This window comes from Felis catus, chromosome D1, assembly GCF_018350175.1.
Source record: "Felis catus isolate Fca126 chromosome D1, F.catus_Fca126_mat1.0, whole genome shotgun sequence".
Classification (NCBI taxonomy): domain Eukaryota; kingdom Metazoa; phylum Chordata; class Mammalia; order Carnivora; family Felidae; genus Felis; species Felis catus.
Genome location: NC_058377.1, coordinates 60,974,137 through 60,993,876, shown reverse-complemented (window position 1 = coordinate 60,993,876; position 19,740 = coordinate 60,974,137). Strand labels below are relative to the sequence as shown.

At 36.7% G+C, this 19,740-nt stretch overlaps 3 protein-coding genes across 3 annotated transcripts; all 3 read left to right on the top strand.

Annotated features, from left to right (window-relative positions):
* Positions 1-289: 289 nt before the first annotated feature.
* LOC101082181 (olfactory receptor 51A4-like) lies at positions 290-1,755 on the top strand. Its single transcript, XM_011286667.3, has one exon. The coding sequence runs from the start codon at positions 580-582 to the stop codon at positions 1,519-1,521; it is 942 nt and encodes a 313-aa protein (XP_011284969.1). The 5' UTR covers positions 290-579; the 3' UTR covers positions 1,522-1,755.
* Positions 1,756-6,568: 4,813 nt separating this feature from the next.
* LOC101081923 (olfactory receptor 51A7-like) lies at positions 6,569-8,979 on the top strand. The gene has a single exon (XM_011286668.4). The coding sequence runs from the start codon at positions 7,359-7,361 to the stop codon at positions 8,247-8,249; it is 891 nt and encodes a 296-aa protein (XP_011284970.4). The 5' UTR covers positions 6,569-7,358; the 3' UTR covers positions 8,250-8,979.
* Positions 8,980-16,100: 7,121 nt separating this feature from the next.
* LOC101092395 (olfactory receptor 51A4) lies at positions 16,101-17,962 on the top strand. Its single transcript, XM_003992800.5, has one exon. The coding sequence runs from the start codon at positions 16,521-16,523 to the stop codon at positions 17,463-17,465; it is 945 nt and encodes a 314-aa protein (XP_003992849.1). The 5' UTR covers positions 16,101-16,520; the 3' UTR covers positions 17,466-17,962.
* Positions 17,963-19,740: the final 1,778 nt, after the last annotated feature.

The following is a 19,740-nucleotide window of genomic DNA, read 5'->3' as shown; positions in this document are numbered from 1 at the left end:
TACTCTTATAAATAATTGCATAAGGATTCTAAAAAATTTTTTTACAAAAGATGTAAGATCTTTGTGGAGAAAATTACCAAATGTTTCTGAAAGGCATAAAAGGAAATTAGAAGAAAGGAAAAAAACCTATGTCTATGTTAGAAGACATTGTATAAAAATATGTTATTTTATCTCTGAATTTTATGTACATTAATTGAAATTTTAACAGTATGTAAAGTATAATATTTACATTAAAAAGTGAAAGTTTCAAGTTCTCCAGTTGGAATATAATTATCTTAGTTGACCAATCAGCTCTTGTATAGAACTTATACCTATTATAACCTCTGTTGTAATGTTCAATTTTGATATAAATTTGTTTTCCTTCTCTCTCAGTTTTTGTTTTTAATGGAAATTGATGAATACTTCTCTTCCTAGGTTTCTCCATTTAGGTTTATACCTAAGAATTATGTGCATATCCCTTGGATTCACAATACCTCAATGATTCCAAAATGGTAGAGTCAGGCATCTGAGCCAGTCTATTTGCAGCACTTCAGGAAGCCTCTCCCAAGCTTCTCATCTTGTTTCCCTCATTCACCTGTCATGTTCACCGTCAACAGCTCTGAAACTGAAATTTCTACCTTCTTCCTGATTGGGATCCCAGGGATGGAGCATGCCCACATTTGGGTCTCCATACCTATTTGCTTCATGTACCTCATTGCCATCCTGGGGAACTGTACCATTCTGTTTTTCATAAAAACAGAACCATCTCTGCACGAACCCATGTACTATTTTCTCTCCATGTTGGCTCTCTCTGACCTAGGACTGTCCCTCTCATCTCTCCCTACCATGCTAAGGATATTCTTGTTCAATGCTCCAGGAATTTCCCCTGATGCCTGCTTTGCCCAAGAATTTTTTATTCATGGATTCTCAGCTATGGAATCATCAGTTCTTCTCATCATGTCCTTTGATCGATTTATTGCCATCTGCAACCCTCTGAGATACACTTCCATCCTGACCAGTGCCAGAGTCACCAAAATTGGGCTTGCTTTTTCTTTCAAAAATGTTCTGTTGATCCTCCCTTTCCCTTTGACCCTAAAACATCTAAGATACTGTAAGAAGACCCTCCTTTCCCATTCCTACTGCCTCCATCAGGATGTCATGAAGCTGGCCTGCTCTGACAACAAGGTCAATGTCATCTATGGCTTATTTGTGGCTGTCACAGGCACCCTAGACTTAGGATTTATTTTCATGTCCTATATGATGATACTGAAAGCAGTATTGAGCATAGCATCACAGAAACAAAGGCTCAAGGTCCTCAACACCTGCGTGTCCCACATCTGTGCTGTGCTCATCTTCTATGTTCCCATTTTCTCTCTAACTGTTATCTACCGGTTTGCCAAACACAGCTCCCCAATAGTTAGGATCTTCATGGCTGATGTTTTCCTGTTGGTACCTCCATTGATGAATCCCATTGTATACTGTGTGAAGAGCCAACAGATAAGAAATATGGTTTTAGGGAAGCTGTGTCAGAAACACAGCTGACAGCGATGCTTAACCACAATGAAATCTCAATCAGTGAATGACACAGAACAAGCAGAATGAATCAACAAGGAATCACACCATATATTAATTGCTTTACAATACCATCTTTCCAACATGTTTATTAAGATTGAAGAATCAGCCTTGCAATGTTTTTGGATTAAGATTTAAGAGTATGGCTCATATATAAATATAAAATTGTATCCTAAGTGTCCACTTTCACCTAGCTTGCTTTAACCAGCCTCATGAACACAATATATGCTTGTCAATTTCATCATACTTAAAGTGATATCCTATATATTCATTTGAGAATTAACAGTATACATTTATATAACAATTGGATAGCAATCAGAAGTGACAGAGGATTGCCTCTTCATTTAAAATAGTGCTCTCCAGGGGTGCCTGGGTGGCTCAGTCGTTTACATGTCCAACTCTTGATCTCAGCTCAGGTCATGATCTTGTGGGTTCATGAGTTCAAATCTCACATTGAGCTATGCACTGTCAGTATAGAGCCTGCTTGGGATTCTCTCTCTCTCTCTCTCTCTCTCTCTCTCTCTCTCTCTCTCTCTCCTTTCCCTGGTATCCCCCCCCACCAAGAATAAATCGATAATCTTAAAAAAATAAATAAAATAGTGCTCTCCAATTCATAGTTTTGACTTTTATTAAATATGCCTATGCCCTCAGGAACTAAAATTGAAATGGACAATGATATGAGCACACATAGAACCAATAAAACAAACAATAAACACATGCAGTGTTAACAAAAATATAAGAAGAATTTAATTCATTCACCCATTTCATTTGTTTCAGTATTTTCTTCCTGAGCATTAAAAATATCACTATGTTATACATCATAGAAAGTTTCCTGTCTTCCCGGTTTCTGTGGGAGTTCTAAATGTCGTAGCTCTTTATAATGTATATGATTTGCCTCTCTCTCAGGCACAGATATAAACCGTGACTAAGACCAATTTTCAGGGGTGCATGAGTGGCTCAGTCAGTTAAGTATGTGATTCTTGATTTCGGCTCTGACTGTTGATTTTGGCTCAGGTCATGATCCCAACAGTCATGAGATGGAGCCCTGATTGGGGTCCACACTGGACATGGAGCCTGCTTAGGATTCTCTCCCTCTCTCATCCCCCGCTCATGCCCATGCTCTCTCTCTCATAAATAAATAAATAAATAAATAAAGCAAACAAGCCAAGGTGCCTGAGTGGCTCAGTTGGGTAAGCGTTGAACTCTTGATTTTGGCTTAGGTGATGATCTCACAGTCATGAGATTGAGCCCCTGCATCAGGTTCTGCTCTGGGCATAGAGTCTGCTTGAGATTCTTCCTCCTCCCTCTGCCCCTCTCTCCTTCTCATGCTCTCTCTCTAAAAGTAAATAAATAGATAGATAGATAGATAGATAGATAGATAAAATTTAAAAGGACTAATTTTCAAAAAAGGTAAAAATAATAGCTTTCACAATGGCATAAAATGAACATCCATTAGAGATCTAATTTAACTTATTTTTAATGAAAGAACCAGGCAAATAATACAAAATGTTCAAAGGAGATCCCATATAAAATATTTATAGATAGGAATGTTGACATTATTTGTCAAATGACTACAAATAGTCTCTTTCACTTTGTGAGACATGCCTATTGACCCTCCACCAGTCAGAATTTATTTGCTGGTCTACCTACCTGAATTACTTTGTTGCTGTTAGTATCTACAACTTACAGAGACTTACAGAGTTGGAAAATAGCTCAAAAGCATTGAAAATACCAAGTCCCTGCATATCAAAATCAGATAACCCATAAGAACATGCTATAAAAATGTAGCTTCCCACGGAAGCACACGTTTTCCTGTATAGTCTCCCCCATTTTAAATAAAATATAATTTCAGGGGTGCCTGGGTGGCTCAGTCAGTTAAATCTCTGACTTGGGCTCAGGTCATGATCTCACAGTTTGTGAGTTCAAGGCCTGCATTGGGCTCTGTGCTGACAGCTCAGAGCCTGGAGCCTGCTTCTGATACTGTGTGTTCCCTCTCTGTCTGCCCTTCCCTTGCTCACACTCTGTCCCTCTCTCTGTCTCTCAAAAATGAATAAACATTAAAAAATTAAATTAAATTAAATTAAATATAATTTCAAAGAAAGATTATTCTTGATTGGGCTTTCATTAGATTTTATCTCATTATTTACACAGATGCAGAAAGAATGATGATATACCAGATGGGCCTTCTTGAGTTTGCAGTGCTAGAGATTTCCATACAGAATCAGATTAGATGTTTAAAAGCTGCTATCATACACTATATCCAGAATAGGGAGCTATAACCAAGAAATTGTCTTCACCAAATTACTCCTTCAGGTATGTATACATTTGGGCAGTATTTCCTTTACTCAGATCCCCCAAATGTCCCAGTATCCTGTCCTGTCATGGAAGTGATCTCCCTTACCAGTTTTACTGGCTATGCCTATAAACCAAGTAACAGGGCTTTGTCAGGACAGATTTTATACAGTCAAACTTCGTTCACTAAAAGTCACTAGTCATACTTGATTAAATGAGCAACATTTTCAAATATGACATTCTAGGAAAGGACTTGGTTGCATAACCAATCCTCCAAATCAGACCTTGGTGAAAAGAGGACAGGATCTTATTGCACCTATGCAAATACACGTAGTATGAAAAGCAAAGACACTCAGTAAGAGTTCCTCAACACTGAGGATTCAATGAGAATCTGTTATAACTTCAAAATGTTTCATTGCATTTTACAAAAGCAGAGTCTACTAGATTATGATTGGTTGGAAATAGCTTAAGAGAAAGAAAAATCCTCCTTATATATTCAGAAAATAGAACAAGATGATAACATTAACAATATTCCAAACAACATATTAGGATGCTACCCATCAGTTCAGCCAGTCCTATGCAATGAACTCTTCTGTTGGATCTTGGGTTAACAGTCTCATGAAATATTGTCTATTGAATGAAAAGAGTTCTGGAAATCACAACTCAACCCACTGAAAGTTACCTAAGACTCTGTCCTTTGAAGTTTGAAGTATTGGGTGCAGGCCTTTTCCACAAGCTCTGCCTGGGTCCTTTCATACTGAAGATAAAACTCTGGACTGTTGCTAACTGTAGAGCTTTCATGAATGCATCAGAGTCAAACAAAAACTATTGTTTTAAGATATTGATTTTAGGGGCGCCTGGGTGGCTCAGTCAGTTAAGCGTCCGACTTCGGCTCAGGTCACGATCTCACTGCTCGTGAGTTGGAGCCCCGCGTCGGGCTCTGTGTTGACAGCTCAGAGCTTGGAGCCTGTTTCGGATTCTGTGTCTCCCTCTCTCTCTCTCTGACCCTCCCCCATTCATGCTCTGTCTCTCTCTGTCTCAAAAGTAAATAAACGTTAAAAATTTTTTTTTTTAAATTAAAAAAGTGGGGCGCCTGGGTGGCGCAGTCGGTTAAGCGTCCGACTTCAGCCAGGTCACGATCTCGCGGTCCGTGAGTTCGAGCCCCGCGTCAGGCTCTGGGCTGATGGCTCAGAGCCTGGAGCCTGTTTCCGATTCTGTGTCTCCCTCTCTCTCTGCCCCTCCCCCGTTCATGCTATGTCTCTCTCTGTCCCAAAAAAAATAAATAAACGTTGAAAAAAAATTTAAAAAAAAAAATTAAAAAAGTTAAAAAAGATATTGATTTTAAGCTAATGGAAGAGTGTTACGTTTATCTTAAAATGCTCATTGTTAAGTCTAATGAGAGCTCATAGTACATATAATGCAACTGACAATTTCACTTTTACAGTGAAAACAATACTCATATATAACATAATAATCATAGGAACTAATACACATACTATACGAAGAAAATGCAAAGACTATACCATGAATATCAAGTAAAGAGATTCAGTGACTCTAGAGTAGGCCTAGAAATCTCTATGTTTATAAAATTCCACAGTGAAGTCTGAATGCAGTTGCAAACTACCATATTTGAAAATACTAGATGCAAATTTAATGTTCAAAACCTTGTCAGTTTGTAGAAGGAAACACACATAAGTTTAAGGGGATAAAGTGTAGTGAAGGAGGCAGACACATACAGGCATAGTTATCAGACACTGTGAAACTGTTCTAAGAGTATTCACATGATGCTCTTGACCTTTGAAGACAGGAGCATATTCTGCCAGAGGGGGTAGAGGAGGCTTAAGGGGTGTTTTGCTAAAAGGATGAGTTCATCTCATTTACAGGGGGTTGGATGACTCTCCTGGGTTCTTGAGGTTTCACCTCCAGGGAGTTTTCTTTTTCTCTGGGTACAGCCTGCTGAGCTGGAATCCTCAAAGCTTTCTGGGCAAATAGGAAAGCAGCAGGAAGGCAGGACTAGACTCTGCAGGTCAGGATGGACTGTTGTGCCTACATAGCAGTGAAATTCTGGTGACTGCATGCCACCTCCATTTCCTCTTTACTCTGCCATGTGGGTACAACCACTTACCAACTTACTGGTAAGTTTCCAAATGTTCATAGCTGCCACTTGCCTTTGTACCAGCTCAAGCAAAAATTTCACACGGTATCTGGCTGGCTGTGGTTTCCAAGTGATTAGGATGGATGCCATTACCCTAACCCTCTAAAAAGTCCAACAATTCTGTAAATGCATGGTAGAAGTCCAGAGTCCTGCTAAATGATAGCAACCAGTCAAGTCTAGGCCAGAATCACTAACCTGGCACAGAGAGAAATTCAGAGGCAGGTACTGGAATCTGGCTGGCTGTGGGGTGACATGTTTGCTGAATGATAGAGTTATTGCCTCACAGGTTAGTATAGGTGTTTCTGGGCGCAGACATGCAAAACTACTGAGTTTGCAGGGGCATCAGTAAGAAGGCTATAGGGACCACTAGGAGTTACTTGCTCTATTGTCTGTCCTAACTCAGCATGCTTCTTTATAGGTTTAAATATCTCTTTACATTTTCTCTCTACATATGAACAGAAAGGAACTGTACAATTCTAACAAAAAACTATGAGTTCACAGATTTTTAAGCAATGGTGTGAAGGTGGGTTTTGCATAAAATTCATTTTATGATTTAATTTATACATATAATTACATTTATAAATTTAATTTATACATACCTCTGCATTGAGGGTATAACTTTTCATTCATTTAGTGCACATCAAAACGATATCTGCTTATATGAGATTCTATGAAGCCAGAGGGAAGACAAAGAGCAGCAGTGACCTCACAGACAGCACAACCCCAGATGACAAAAACTTACCACCTAAGTTTCCTTCGAAGACATTTATTGTTGTAGCTCTTTTTTGATTGAGCTCTATAATGTGTTTTGAGATAACTTTTGCATAAAATGTGACATACAGGTCTACCTTCATCCTTTTAGATATGGATGTTAACCCTTGCTAGCCCCATTTTTTGAAAGAAAACTGTTTTTAAAAATTAATATTCATTTATAACTATAAATGCAATTGGTCTAAGTGACATCCTTCTTTGATCCTATATTTCTCCAAACAGGTTTCAAACTTAAAGGCATGACAATCCTTAAAAAGATGTCTATAGAAGCTGTGAAATTTACTGCTTCCTTCTTGTATAATGAGATCAGGAAAAGCATTTAAAATATTTGAAATATCTATCTGCTAGCAATTACTGCATATTAATCTATATTCATGTTTCTTTTCATATCCTATCTATATGAGTCCTGCTATTACTCCTACAAGTATATTATAAAATATGTTGTTTTAGTCCAAGAATTCTTATACAAAGAAAAAAAAGTGCAATCCTAAGATTTCACACCAACATTTTAAAGCATACGCTAAGCTATTTAGGCCATTTCAGGAAGGCTCTTCTGAGATTCATATTATGAGCCCCTCACATTCCTGCAATGTCAGTCTTGAACACCTCTGAAATGGAAATCTCTACCTTCTTCCTCATTGGGATCCCAGGCATGGAGCATGCTCACATTTGGGTCTTGATCCCCATTTGCCTCATGTACCTCCTTGCCATCCTGGGGAACTGCACTGTCCTCTTTTTCATAAAAACAGAGACCTCTCTGCATGCTCCAATGTATTATTTTCTCTCCATGCTGGCCTTTTCTGACCTGGGACTTTCCATCTCCTCCCTTCCAACCATGCTGAGAATCTTCTTGTTCAATGCCACTGGAATTTCCCCCAAGGGCTGCTTTGCCCAAGAGTTTTTCATTCATGGATTCTCAGCTATAGAGTCATCAGTTCTTCTCATCATGTCCATAGATCACTTCATAGCCATCTACAGCTCTCTGAGATACACCTCCATCCTGACCAGTGCCAGAGTCTTTAAAATCGGCCTCATATTTGCTGCATTATGTATCATGTTTGTCCTCCCTTTCCCCTTTATTCTAAAGAGGCTGAAATTCTGTAGGAAAAGCCTTCTATCCCACTCCTACTGCCTCCACCTGAATGTCATGAAGCTGGCCTGTTCTGACAACAGGGTCAATGTTATCTATGGACTCTTTGTGGCTCTTACATCCTTATTGTACTTGGGGTGCATTTCTGTGTCTTACATGTTGATCTTGAAACTTATTCTAGGCATTGCCTCACACAAGGGCCGCCTCAAGGTTCTCAACACCTGCATCTCCCACATCTGTGCTGTGTTCATCTTCTATGTGCCTTGGCCGCCCTTCATCGCTTTGCCAAAAAATGTTTCCCCAGTCATTAGGGCCATTATAGCTGATATTTTCCTTCTGGTACCCTCTAATGAATCCCATTGTATACTCAGTGATGAGTCAGCAGATTAGAAATCGGATCCTGGCAAAACTATGTGATAACAAGGTTGATGAGCATTGTCAGCCACAATGAAAACTCAACTCAGCAATTTCTGAACAATTGTAGGAACCTGAAGATAGTAATGACAGAATAGAGACTGAACGCAAAGCTACACTGCCTATACTAAGTAGGCCCTCAAATGTCAAGTTATTGATTGAATTAAGCAGCAACAAAATCTAGATAAGATGTCTTAGACGTTAGGCCTGGGGTTATAGTCTTCTTATATCTAATTGTCCCACCTCTTTTCTGATTGCTATTTCTCTATGCAACCACCTATCTATCAACCTTAATAGCAGTGCAGTCCTAATTAGGACTTAAAAGATTTTTAAAATATGATTCTAAACAAAAATAGAAAAAAAAAATAACATGTCTGTGGCTTTAATTATCACAGGCATAATCAGCAGTGACTAAAATGTGCTGGAAGATTAAGCTCACACACTTACCCACAAAAGAATCAGCAAGTTCTGAATATCTAGTGTGTATGCATTTGTGTGTGTGTGTGTGTGTGTGTGTGTGTGTGTGTGTGTATGTGATCAGCAATTCATATAATCTATTAAAAATTCTCTGCCTTATAGGACTGTGAGATGTGTTTGGAGAGGTAAGGCTCACATACATAAAATAATTTAAATTAAATTCAAAACATAGATAAGCAGATATTTCACTTATTTATATTTTCAATAGTTTGCAATAGACTCCACAAATGACCTCCTTTAAGTGTATATTGGTTAACTATGCTTTACCTAAGTCTGCACAACATTCTTTGTTTACTACTGTTATGATACTAAACGATAGTACTTTTAAATTTTTAAATTTAAATCTAAATTTTTAAACAGTATTTTAAATTTATTTTAAATTGTCTACATTTTTAATCAATGTATGAGTGACTTAAGAAGCAGAGTTTCATGAAGTGCCTGGGTGGCACAGTTGGTTGGGCGTCTGACTTCAGTTCAGGTCATGATCTCACGGTTCCTGAGTTCAAGCCCCGTGTCTCGTGAGTTCCAGCCCTGTGTCAGGCTCTGTGCTGACAGCTCAGAGCCTGGAGCCTGCTTCAGAATCTGTGTCTCCCTCTCTCTGTACCCCTCCCCCACTCACATTCTGTTTCTCTCTCTCAAAAATAAAGATTAAAAAAATTTTTTTAAATAAATAAAAAAAAAAGAAGCAGAGTTTCACTTCTGTCTTTGTCAATACCCAGCAAAGGACCTGGAATATCCTAGTTGTTCTTGTGTTTATTAAACATTTTATGTTAATAGCAAATTTTCTATTTGACAAAGCCCTGCTATGGGATCTAGATGATTTTTCTGTACCTGTAGAAGAGGGAGTGGCTTTATAGCCTTAGAAATCACTTTAATAAGAGCTGTATGATAAATCACTAAAATACAAGTATAAATATTTTTATGTCTATCAGCGTTCTTATTTGGAAGTGTGCTTTCACCATTTCCCTTGATTAAGAGAATAAAATAGTTCTAAGTGTTTATGAAGGATGTGCATGCTTGCTCTAGAGGTTCTAGGAAAAGCAGGCTCCTCTTAGATAGCTTGGGAACACTGGTAGCCTTAAGGGGACTAAATCTACACATCCTTTAATGAAAAAGATACAGTTGAATTACTGTTCTGTTAATATACAGAAGAACAACAAATAAGTACATGCAAATACATGTAAATATTTACATACAGAGATACCTGTACATGTGGTTGTAAAGCCTAAACAGGTGGATTTAGCCATCCTTAGATGATTAGGTCAAATGTGAATATGTGCCTTTCATAACTGTATCACTGTGAAAAACCATCAAAACTGCTGTACTTTTCCATTTTTACTATATTTCATTTGCAATCTACTTTTCATAAACTTTGTAATACTTAAAAAATAACATGGTTCTAATCAATTTTGCAAATATGAATAAAATGTATGATAGTAAATCCAAAGAATCAAATTAAACTATGTCTGGGGAACCCTGTTAATGTGGAACTCACCTATTCTACAAATTAACTAACTGGAACAGAAAGGAAAATAAAAGCTATGTAAATAGTACTTAGACATCATTTTTAAAATGGAGTAATCTGGGTATCATAATCCCAGATTTCAAAATATACTACAAAGTGGTAGTTATCAAAACAGTATGGTACTAGCACAAAAATAGACCCATAGATCAAAGTAACAAAACAAAGAGCCCAGAAATACAACCATACTTATGGGGTCAATTAATACCATAATGAAAGCAAAAATGTACAATGAAAAAAGATAATCTCTTTAACAAATGGGTATTGGGAAAACTGGACAGTGAAATGCAAAAGAATGAAACTGGCTGCTTTCTTACACCATACACAAAAATAAACTCAAAATGGATTAAGGGTCTATGTGAGACATGAAACCAAAAAAACTCCTAGAAGAAAACATAGGCAGTAATTTCTTTGACAGCATCTATAGAAACATTTTTCTACATATGTATCCTCATGGCAAAGGAAACAAAAGCAAAATTAAACCGTTAGACCCTAATCCAAAATAAAAAGCCTTTGCACAGTAAAAAAAACTATCAATAAAAAAAAGGAAATGTACTGAATGGGAGAAGATATTTGCAAATGATATGTATTTTAAGGGTTTAATAGACAAAACAGATAAAGAACTTATAGAACCCAACACATAAAAACAAATAATCTGATTAAAAATGACCAGAGGAGGAGCGCCTGGGTGGCTCAGTGGGTTAAGGGCCCGACTTCAGCTCAGGTCACGATCTCACGGTCCATGAGTTAGAGCCCCGTGTCAGGCTCTGGGCTGATGGCTCAGAGCCTGGAGCCTGCTTCCGATTCTGTGTCTCCCTCTCTCTCTGCCCCTCCCCCATTCATGCTCTGTCTCTCTCTGTCTCAAAAATAAATAAACGTTAAAAAAAAAATTGACCAGAGGAACTGAAGAGACATTTTCCAAAAAAGGCATACAAATGGCCAACAGACATGTGAAAAGATGCTCAACATTACTAATCATCTGGGAAAGGCAAATCACAATTACCACGAGCCTTTACCTTATATCCACCAGAACAGCTAAAATCAAAAAGGCAAGTAATAACAAATGTTAGCAAGGATGCAGAGAAAAAAGAACCCCTGTGCACTGTTGGTGGGGATGTAAATTGGTTACAGCCACTGTGGAAAAAAAAAGTATGAAGGTTCCTAAAAAAATTAAAAATAGAATTACCATATATAATCCAGTAATTCCACTGCTGCATATTTACCCAAAATAAACAAAAACACTAATCTGAAAAGAGATATGCACCCCTATATTTATTGCAACATTATTTGTAATAGCAAAGATAGGGAAGCAATCCAACTGTCCCTTAATAGGTAAATGATAAAGAAATATATATATATGTATGTATGTATGTATACAAAAGAATATTACTCAGCTATAAAAAGAATGAGATCTTGTTATTTGTAGCAAGGTATAATGCTAAGTGAAATAAAAAGTCAGTCAGATAAAGACAAACACTCATATATGGAATTTAAGAAACAAAACAAATGACCAAACATTAAAAAGGAGATAAAAACAAACCCAGATTCTTAAATACACAGAACAAACTGGTCACTACCAGAGGAAACAGGAATAAGTGAAATAGGTAAAGGGGATTAAGAGTACACTTATCTTGATGAGCACTTTCTTTAGAATTTAATTTTTAAGGGGCACCTGGGTGGGTCAGTCAGTTGAGCACCTGGCTTTTGATTTTGGCTCATGTCATTATCCCAGGGTTGTGGATGGAACCCCCTGTGTCCGGGTCTGTACTGAGTGTAGAGCCTGCTTAAGATTCTCATTCTCTCTCTCTCTCTTACCCTAAAATAATTTTTTTAAAGTGCTGAAAAAAGAATTTAATTTTTAAAATGGAGTAATATCAAATATATATAAGATCTCATCAGATCTATAGGATCTCACTAAAAGTTCCCTGCTGAATTTAAACCTAATTCTAATATAAATGAATATCATTAATCCACACTCAACTCTGAAAATCAAAAAGCTTGCTTTAGTGAGGTACACACTCCAATACAAGTGACAACAAACCAGATAATATTATCTCAAAAACAAAACATTTAGATATTAAAATGGCTCATGGATATGGAGTAAAAGTTATAGGAACCTGCAAGGGGGGAGGCTACAGCATACTTCAGTGCAGGAAAGAGGTCACCACTAACTCTAACTGTCTTCACCTCTCTTTTCTACTTTGTCAGTATTCTGAATGAAGCTAACCCACATGGTATGGTAAGTGGTCACAAGCTGGATAAACAAGCAGTGGGGACACTTCTTACATCTTATCTAACAGAGGAGAGAGAACTCATATTATCATCTCCACTTAGAGATCTAGGGAAGGGGTTGAATACTGCTTTCTTAATATCCTAAAGAGAATGGACACTATATCCACGGAGACAAGTTTAATGCCAATGGCAAAATTAGTCATGTATAAAATTAGTCCTATGCCACTACCTCAAACATTGTGATTCCAATGTTTGAGAGAAAATAAGGATTTCTCTTTCTAGGAAAGTTGCTGAAATGGACTGGAATAAACCAAACAAAAACAAATAAATGAAAATGATAGCAAACAAACGCAGTAGATGTCTACTAGAACTGCCAAAGTTGGCAGAATGATATCAGTGAGAAATAATATGTCAAAACCATTACTTAAGGAAAATGATTATTAAAATATACATGAGAAATGAGCTCATATGATGGCCTATAGGGATTGTAGGGGTAGTTCCCAGAAAATACAAACATCATTACACGAGTAATTACAAACCAATGTATTTAGTAATAATCGTGAATCATTATGGAAAAATAGTCATCTCTGGAATCTTATGCTTAAGAATAGAGACAGGCATCCAGGTGTATGTTATCTTTTTTAAAATGTTTTTAATGTTTATTTATCCTTGAGAGAGAGAGAGAGAGAGAGAGAGAGAGAGAGAGAGAGAGAGAACGTGAGTGGGGGAGGGACAGAGAGAGAGGGAGACACAGAATCTGGAGCAGGCGCCAGGCTCTGAGCTTGTCAGCACAGAGCCCGATGTGGGGCTTGAACCCATGAGCTGTGAGATCATGACCTGAGCCAAAGTCGGAGGCTCAACCCACTGAGTCACCCAGGTGCCCCTAGCTGTATGTTATCTTCACTGACAGCACCTATCCAAGAGTCATGAAACCCTCTTCCTGAATATAACTGAAGTTATATCTTTGTTTTTAACTGTTCTTTCCTAATAAATGAACTTTACCTATATGTTTCCATTGAGGGATTGCTCAAGCTGTCCCATCTGTTTGACATGCATATTTTTATTAACATTTGGTGCACAGAGCCAAGAAACTTCAATTAATCTGTAATGTCTTTCTATTATTAAAAAATGCTTTAAACTTATATGATCAAATGTTAATAATTATGATATATATGCATAATTAATCCTATTGCCTATTAATATTCTATCTTTGAATAATAATCTATATGCGGATAAAACTTTCAAAATAAGATTATATAAATTATGCATGCAAAAATATAAATAATGCCAGCTTACACAGTAAAAGTCCATATGAACAGATGTTAGATTTACCACAATCTATCCTTTTACTTCATAGCAAGCATAGCCAAATGGGAAAGATACTAAAGACAACGAAGTTAAAAACAGTATATGATTTAAGATGCCATGTTTTACAATGCAATTCATTCATTAATTGATTCAACAAACATCTACTAAGCTACTACATGCCTTTCAACATGCTAGGGACTGGAAATATCAAAATAACAATAACAGATGTGATAACTTCCCTGTTGTAGCTTATTAATATTATCATAGAACAAATGGAATCAGTCTCCAAAGTTTGGCAATAAGCCAATAAACATATAACACCATTATTGCAATTGTGACACACACAATAATAATAAAAACCCAGATGCACTCTGCCATCTCCTTTATGAGAAGGAACTGGAAAGTTGAGATACAAAGCAAGAGTTGAAGATGGAGAATTCCTGACAATATAGCCAAAGGAACTTTCATCCTCTGAGGAGGATGAAAACAATAGGACCTGTGTAAAATAAAGTGACTTTCAAAAAGTTAAAGAGAGGTTATTGTAGAGGGTTATGGTAATACTTTGTTATACTTCCTCTCTTTGATCTACTCAATATTAGTTCTCATCCAAGACTCTGTATTAATGAAGGTGAGTGTATATATAAATACATTTTTTGCTTCAAGAGAATTTTCTCTGGAATCCTTTAGTATTTTCTTTGTTGAAAGGTCAACAAATGTGAGGTTACATGTTCCATATAACCCCTAGAATTAACTAATAGGCAGTTTAGAGTGAAGAAAATACTATAAAATTCTACCATCCATTTGATCTATAACTCCATAAATATTGATCGGCCATCCCCATTGCATGAAATATGCTTAGTTATCTGGAATCCAGAAGACCTGAGTTCCTACCTTACCTCTACTGTACAATGATCTTGGAGAGACTACTTGACCTCCTTGAGAACATTTTCTTCATCAGTAAAATGAAGACAATAAGTGTACTTGTCATGTTTAAAAGATCCAAGGACTCAAAATCATCATCAATAATGAATGAAAATAAGTGGAACAGTTTAAATTCTCTACAAGTGTTGGCTATTGCTATAAACAAAATGTGAGTGAGAAGAGGTTAAAGGGCTCAGATTTGGGGTTTGTTAAATATTAAGCATAAAGGCTTCTTATAGAGATAGCTCCCTAAGAAGAGATCAGAATTGGAAAAGGAGACAATGAAGTCTATTGGATAAGTTGATTTTAAGGGATATTTAGTTAGTGATGTCTAGGAGTAAGGATCTAGAAGGATGGATACAGGCCCTGGAGTTAACCAGAAGGCTAAAAATGTATATCATAAGGTGTTTGTCCTACATCACTTCCTTGAATGCACTGATTTAACTCACAGCATTTCTGCTTTGACACTTTTCAGAACAGAGGAGTAATATCTGAGCCAAAAACCCAAAGGAAGTGTCAGAGACTTTTCACAGGATTTACCAGGTCTTTACCACTCCTGGTTATTAAAGGCCTCTCTCCAAACAAAATGGTCCCTAATTCAAAGTCTAGATACTTATTTCACTTCTTTGGTATTAACCATCTCTGTGTATTTATTGCATCTGCACAAGTTTATTCCTATTCTCAGAAAAGACTTGTCCTGGTTGGAATTCCCCAAGGGTTCAGTGCCTCTTGGGCAGGTACAAGACTGAGAAAGAGAAAAAGAGGCAAGCCTTTATATATAAGGAAGTGCCTTGGGTAACTTCTGGGACTTTGTTGGAATCCTTCAGCTACTCTCAGAAGTGTTCTCCAAAATGTCCCCTTTTTGGTAAGTACTCAGATATCCTCATCTATTTTGTTTTCACTCTTTTTTTTTTTTTTTTTTTTTTTTTGGCAATCAACCACATACAACTTCATATACAAAAGGAAGAAGACTCCAAAGGCCATATCTCTGGTAAAATTGTCCTTTGGAGACTATGTAAATAGGAAATCATTCTTCAACAGAATTCAGATTCTCTTAAATTGTGATACTATATCATTATTATCATTCTTCTGTCAACACTACACAAGTGATCACAAATTCCAGGTCAGGAAAACATGAGACATAATACGTCAATAATCTCTGCAGTAACTGCCCTTACAAATATATACAGGATTTGGAAACAGTGGGAATTTTTAAAAGCATTTTTAAATAACCAACAATTTTCAGATGGCAGGGAATAGAACTAAGGGTAGCTTGTGAAAGAATATTTTTGTGGAATAGGTAGGAAGATACTGGGTTGTGAGATTCTTTTGCCTTCATAGTGTCATTTTAGAAATCATATATTTTACCCAACTTCTTACCTGTAATGTGAAAGCAAGAAATAGGGAATTACACATTACTTGACTAGAGTTTACTAATATTTTAAAGGGAAATATTAGTATTTCCACATTACTTGACTAGAGTTTACTAATATCTTAAAGGGAAAATGAAATTAAATTAATATCTGAATACAAAATGAATTTCTAGTTTTTCTATAGGAAAAATATGGCCAAAAGAAATTTTCTTCATGTATTCTACAGGCAGATTTTAGTCTAAATTGGCATCCACTTCTCACTATATGATAGTCACATAAATATTGTATTCTTCCAAAAGAGAGCTTAAAAAGAGCCAGAAATTTCAACAACTGCATTTTTTTCTAGCAAATTTCCAGATATTCATATTTTACCAACTCAAGAATCTCTGTTTCATTGCAGAGTCCTTTAAATGTATGATGTCCATTATTAATACATCGGATGTTGAAATCACCACCTTCTTCTTGGTTGGGATGCCAGGGCTGGAATATGCACACATCTGGATCTCTATCCCCATATGTAGCATGTATATTTTTGCTATTCTGGGAAACTGCACCATCCTTTTGGTCATCAAGACAGAGCCCTCTTTGCATGAGCCCATGTACTACTTCCTTTCCATGTTAGCCATGTCTGACATGGGCCTGTCCTTCTCTTCTCTACCCACCATGTGGAGGATCTTCTTATTCAATGCCCCTGAAATTTCTGCCAATGCCTGCTTTGCCCAAGAATTCTTCATCCATGGATTTGCAGCAGTGGAATCTTCAGTGCTCTTGATCATGTCGTTTGACCGCTTCCTAGCCATCCACAGCCCTCTGAGATACAGATCCATTCTTACTCCTATCAGAGTTGTCAAAATAGGAATAGTGATATCCCTTAAGAGTGTCCTCCTAGTGCTACCCTTCCCCTTCACTTTGAGGAGTTTGAAATATTGTAATAAAAGCCAATTATCCCATTCCTACTGTCTCCACCAGGATGTCATGAAGTTGGCCTGCTCTGACAACCGAATTGATGTCATATATGGCTTTTTTGGAGTACTGTGGGTTATGGTAGACTTTATGCTTATTGCTGTGTCTTACTTCCTGATCCTCAAGACTGTGCTGGGAATTGCATCCCGAAAGGAGCAGCTCAAGGCCCTCAATACTTGTGTTTCACACATCTGTGCAGTGATCATCTTCTATCTGCCCATCATTAACCTTTCCATTGTCCATCGGTTTGTCCGACATGTCTCCCCTCTCTTCAATGTTCTCATGGCAAATGTTCTTTTACTTGTGCCTCCAATGATGAATCCCATTGTGTACTGTGTGAAAACGAGACAAATTAGAGTAAGAGTTGTAGCAAAATTATGTCAGAAGCAGATGTAACAATCAGACAATGTAGGATGCATACTGGGGAAATTTCTTATATAAGAGATCAAGGTCAGTTTGTGAAAAAGCTAATATTTGCCACAAATAATCATCAATACACTTTTCTTGTTTTATCAGCAGATTTATTTTATTCAAACAGGATACTGAACACGAACATAAAACAGGAAACAAGAAGTATATCCTGGGACTCTATCCCAGTTAACACAATAATAATAGAAACCTTATGATGTCACCTCTGATAAAAACAACAAATTTCAATCAATATAGTGAAATGGTAGTGTCTGTCTACCAGGAGTGTACTCCTCGTCCCTGCGTTCAATCTATTTATACTAAGTTCTTAGTTCTTTCGATTCTAGCCTCAAATTATGTCTTAATTTTCTCACCTCATTGTTTTACTCATCCAAGCACCTCACTAGCATCTCTTTAGTAAAATACTGCAAGAAACTATTTAGTTTCTAAATGTTTACTTTTGCTGCTTTCTAACTGATCATCTGTGCGAGTTATTTTTTAAAAAAGAAGAATAGAATGAAGTAATGTGTCTTTTAAATATGAACTTGGATTTCTTTGGGACTATAATTAATATTTTAAATAATTAAATCAATAAAGTACATAATATAAAACAATACATGCTCTAGACCGTCTCTGTCTCTCCAACATTGTCAGATAATCAAACTACAACCAAATTGGCCTTCTGAAAATTTGTTGGATTTACAAATTTTTCTATTTCTTGTAAGTTTTCATTATCTGTCCCCTTTTCTTAGACTGCTCTTGACTTAAATTTCATATAACTCATTTCTATTCACCTTTTTTATAATTTCCTCATATATTATCTATACCCTCAATTCAAAGTATGACCCTCTCTTTATGAAATTGTTTTTTTATTCTTTATACATTATACTCATTATATGATTTGCAATGAGTTTTCTTTTTTCTTCTTCCAAAAAAAGAGTCTGTTATCAGTGAAGGAAGAACCACATCTATTTTCTTTATGTCTTTGTGTCTAATATGTAGGATATTTCTGGCACAGAATAGATCTCTGATAAATAACTATTAACAAATGAATGTGGAAATGAGGCCATGTTTTATAACGGGAAATTGTTTGTTAAAGAGTTCAAAAGTACTCCAAGATTGGACAAAACTTTCTTAAGTTGTTTATTGCAAAAGTACACATGTTACAGACACTCACAGATTTTGAAAGTAGGAAAAAATTATATGGGATTAGGGAGGAATTTTTGCCTTAGGTTTGTGGGTGATGAATGGTTCAAATTCTCTTCCTAATATAACCTAAAAACCTTGTAGATTATAGAAAAGTTTCTTACATTTTCTTATGCCCACTCATTGACCCAAGTCTTCACCACAAACCAGTTAAATCTCTTGCAAATTTATCCTCAGGTAAATCAAGAGACAATTTCCAGCAGTGTCATATGCTTAAGAATAATACTCAGCCTATAAGGAGATAGTATCTAGCAACTAATGAAAAGCTTTCACAGATACATGCATTGCATTTGAAATGCTAATATATGTAAAATTTACCTCGGCACACTTTCTACTTTGATTCTCACGTATCCAATTTTACTTATCACTCTTCCTATTTTTTCGGTTGTTGAAGAGATTGAAGCTCTGAGAAATTGTCTTACCGAATTCGCAAAGACAGAAAGTCAAAAGTTGGGAGTGACACCTCATCTTTTATACCCCAGGATAGTACCATTGGGCTACATTTTAGCCTTCACATTCAGCATTGCATCTGTGTCCATAATTCTATCATCAGATCAGGGTGCTACGTGCTTTTGTGCCTTGCATAATTTTCCCATAACCTTACAGATGTAGCCATGGGCACTGAGGGCTGTAGCACAACAAAGCACAAGTTAGACATGCTTTATTAATTATAAGAAATGGAAGCTCATATTTTTCCAGTGTGAAGATAGGCATCACAAAGTGAAGGCTTCAACAGTGTCTATTAATAAGAGGAGGGATAATAACATGGATTTGAGAGGTATTAAATTCTCATGGGTTACTGTACAGCGATGTCACACTCTGCACTCTCGAAACAATCTCAGGTTGTTTCTGTCCTCCTCAATAAACTAAAACAAAAGGAAGATGAAGCTACAAAATGCCAGTAGGGATGGGGGACTTTACAGTCACCATGATTATTTCCACATGTTCCTGGAGGAATGAAAGCCGAACTCTGGGCCTCCTAAAACAATGGTACCCAACTGGGAACAATTTAGCTACCAGGAGACATTTGGCAATATCTGGAAACAATTTTGGTTTT

Bases quoted from the DNA above. Each gene is read 5' to 3' on its own strand.
- LOC101082181 (XM_011286667.3), top strand. From the start codon at position 580: ATGTTCACCGTCAACAGCTCTGAAACTGAAATTTCTACCTTCTTCCTG.
- LOC101081923 (XM_011286668.4), top strand. From the start codon at position 7,359: ATGTCAGTCTTGAACACCTCTGAAATGGAAATCTCTACCTTCTTCCTC.
- LOC101092395 (XM_003992800.5), top strand. From the start codon at position 16,521: ATGATGTCCATTATTAATACATCGGATGTTGAAATCACCACCTTCTTC.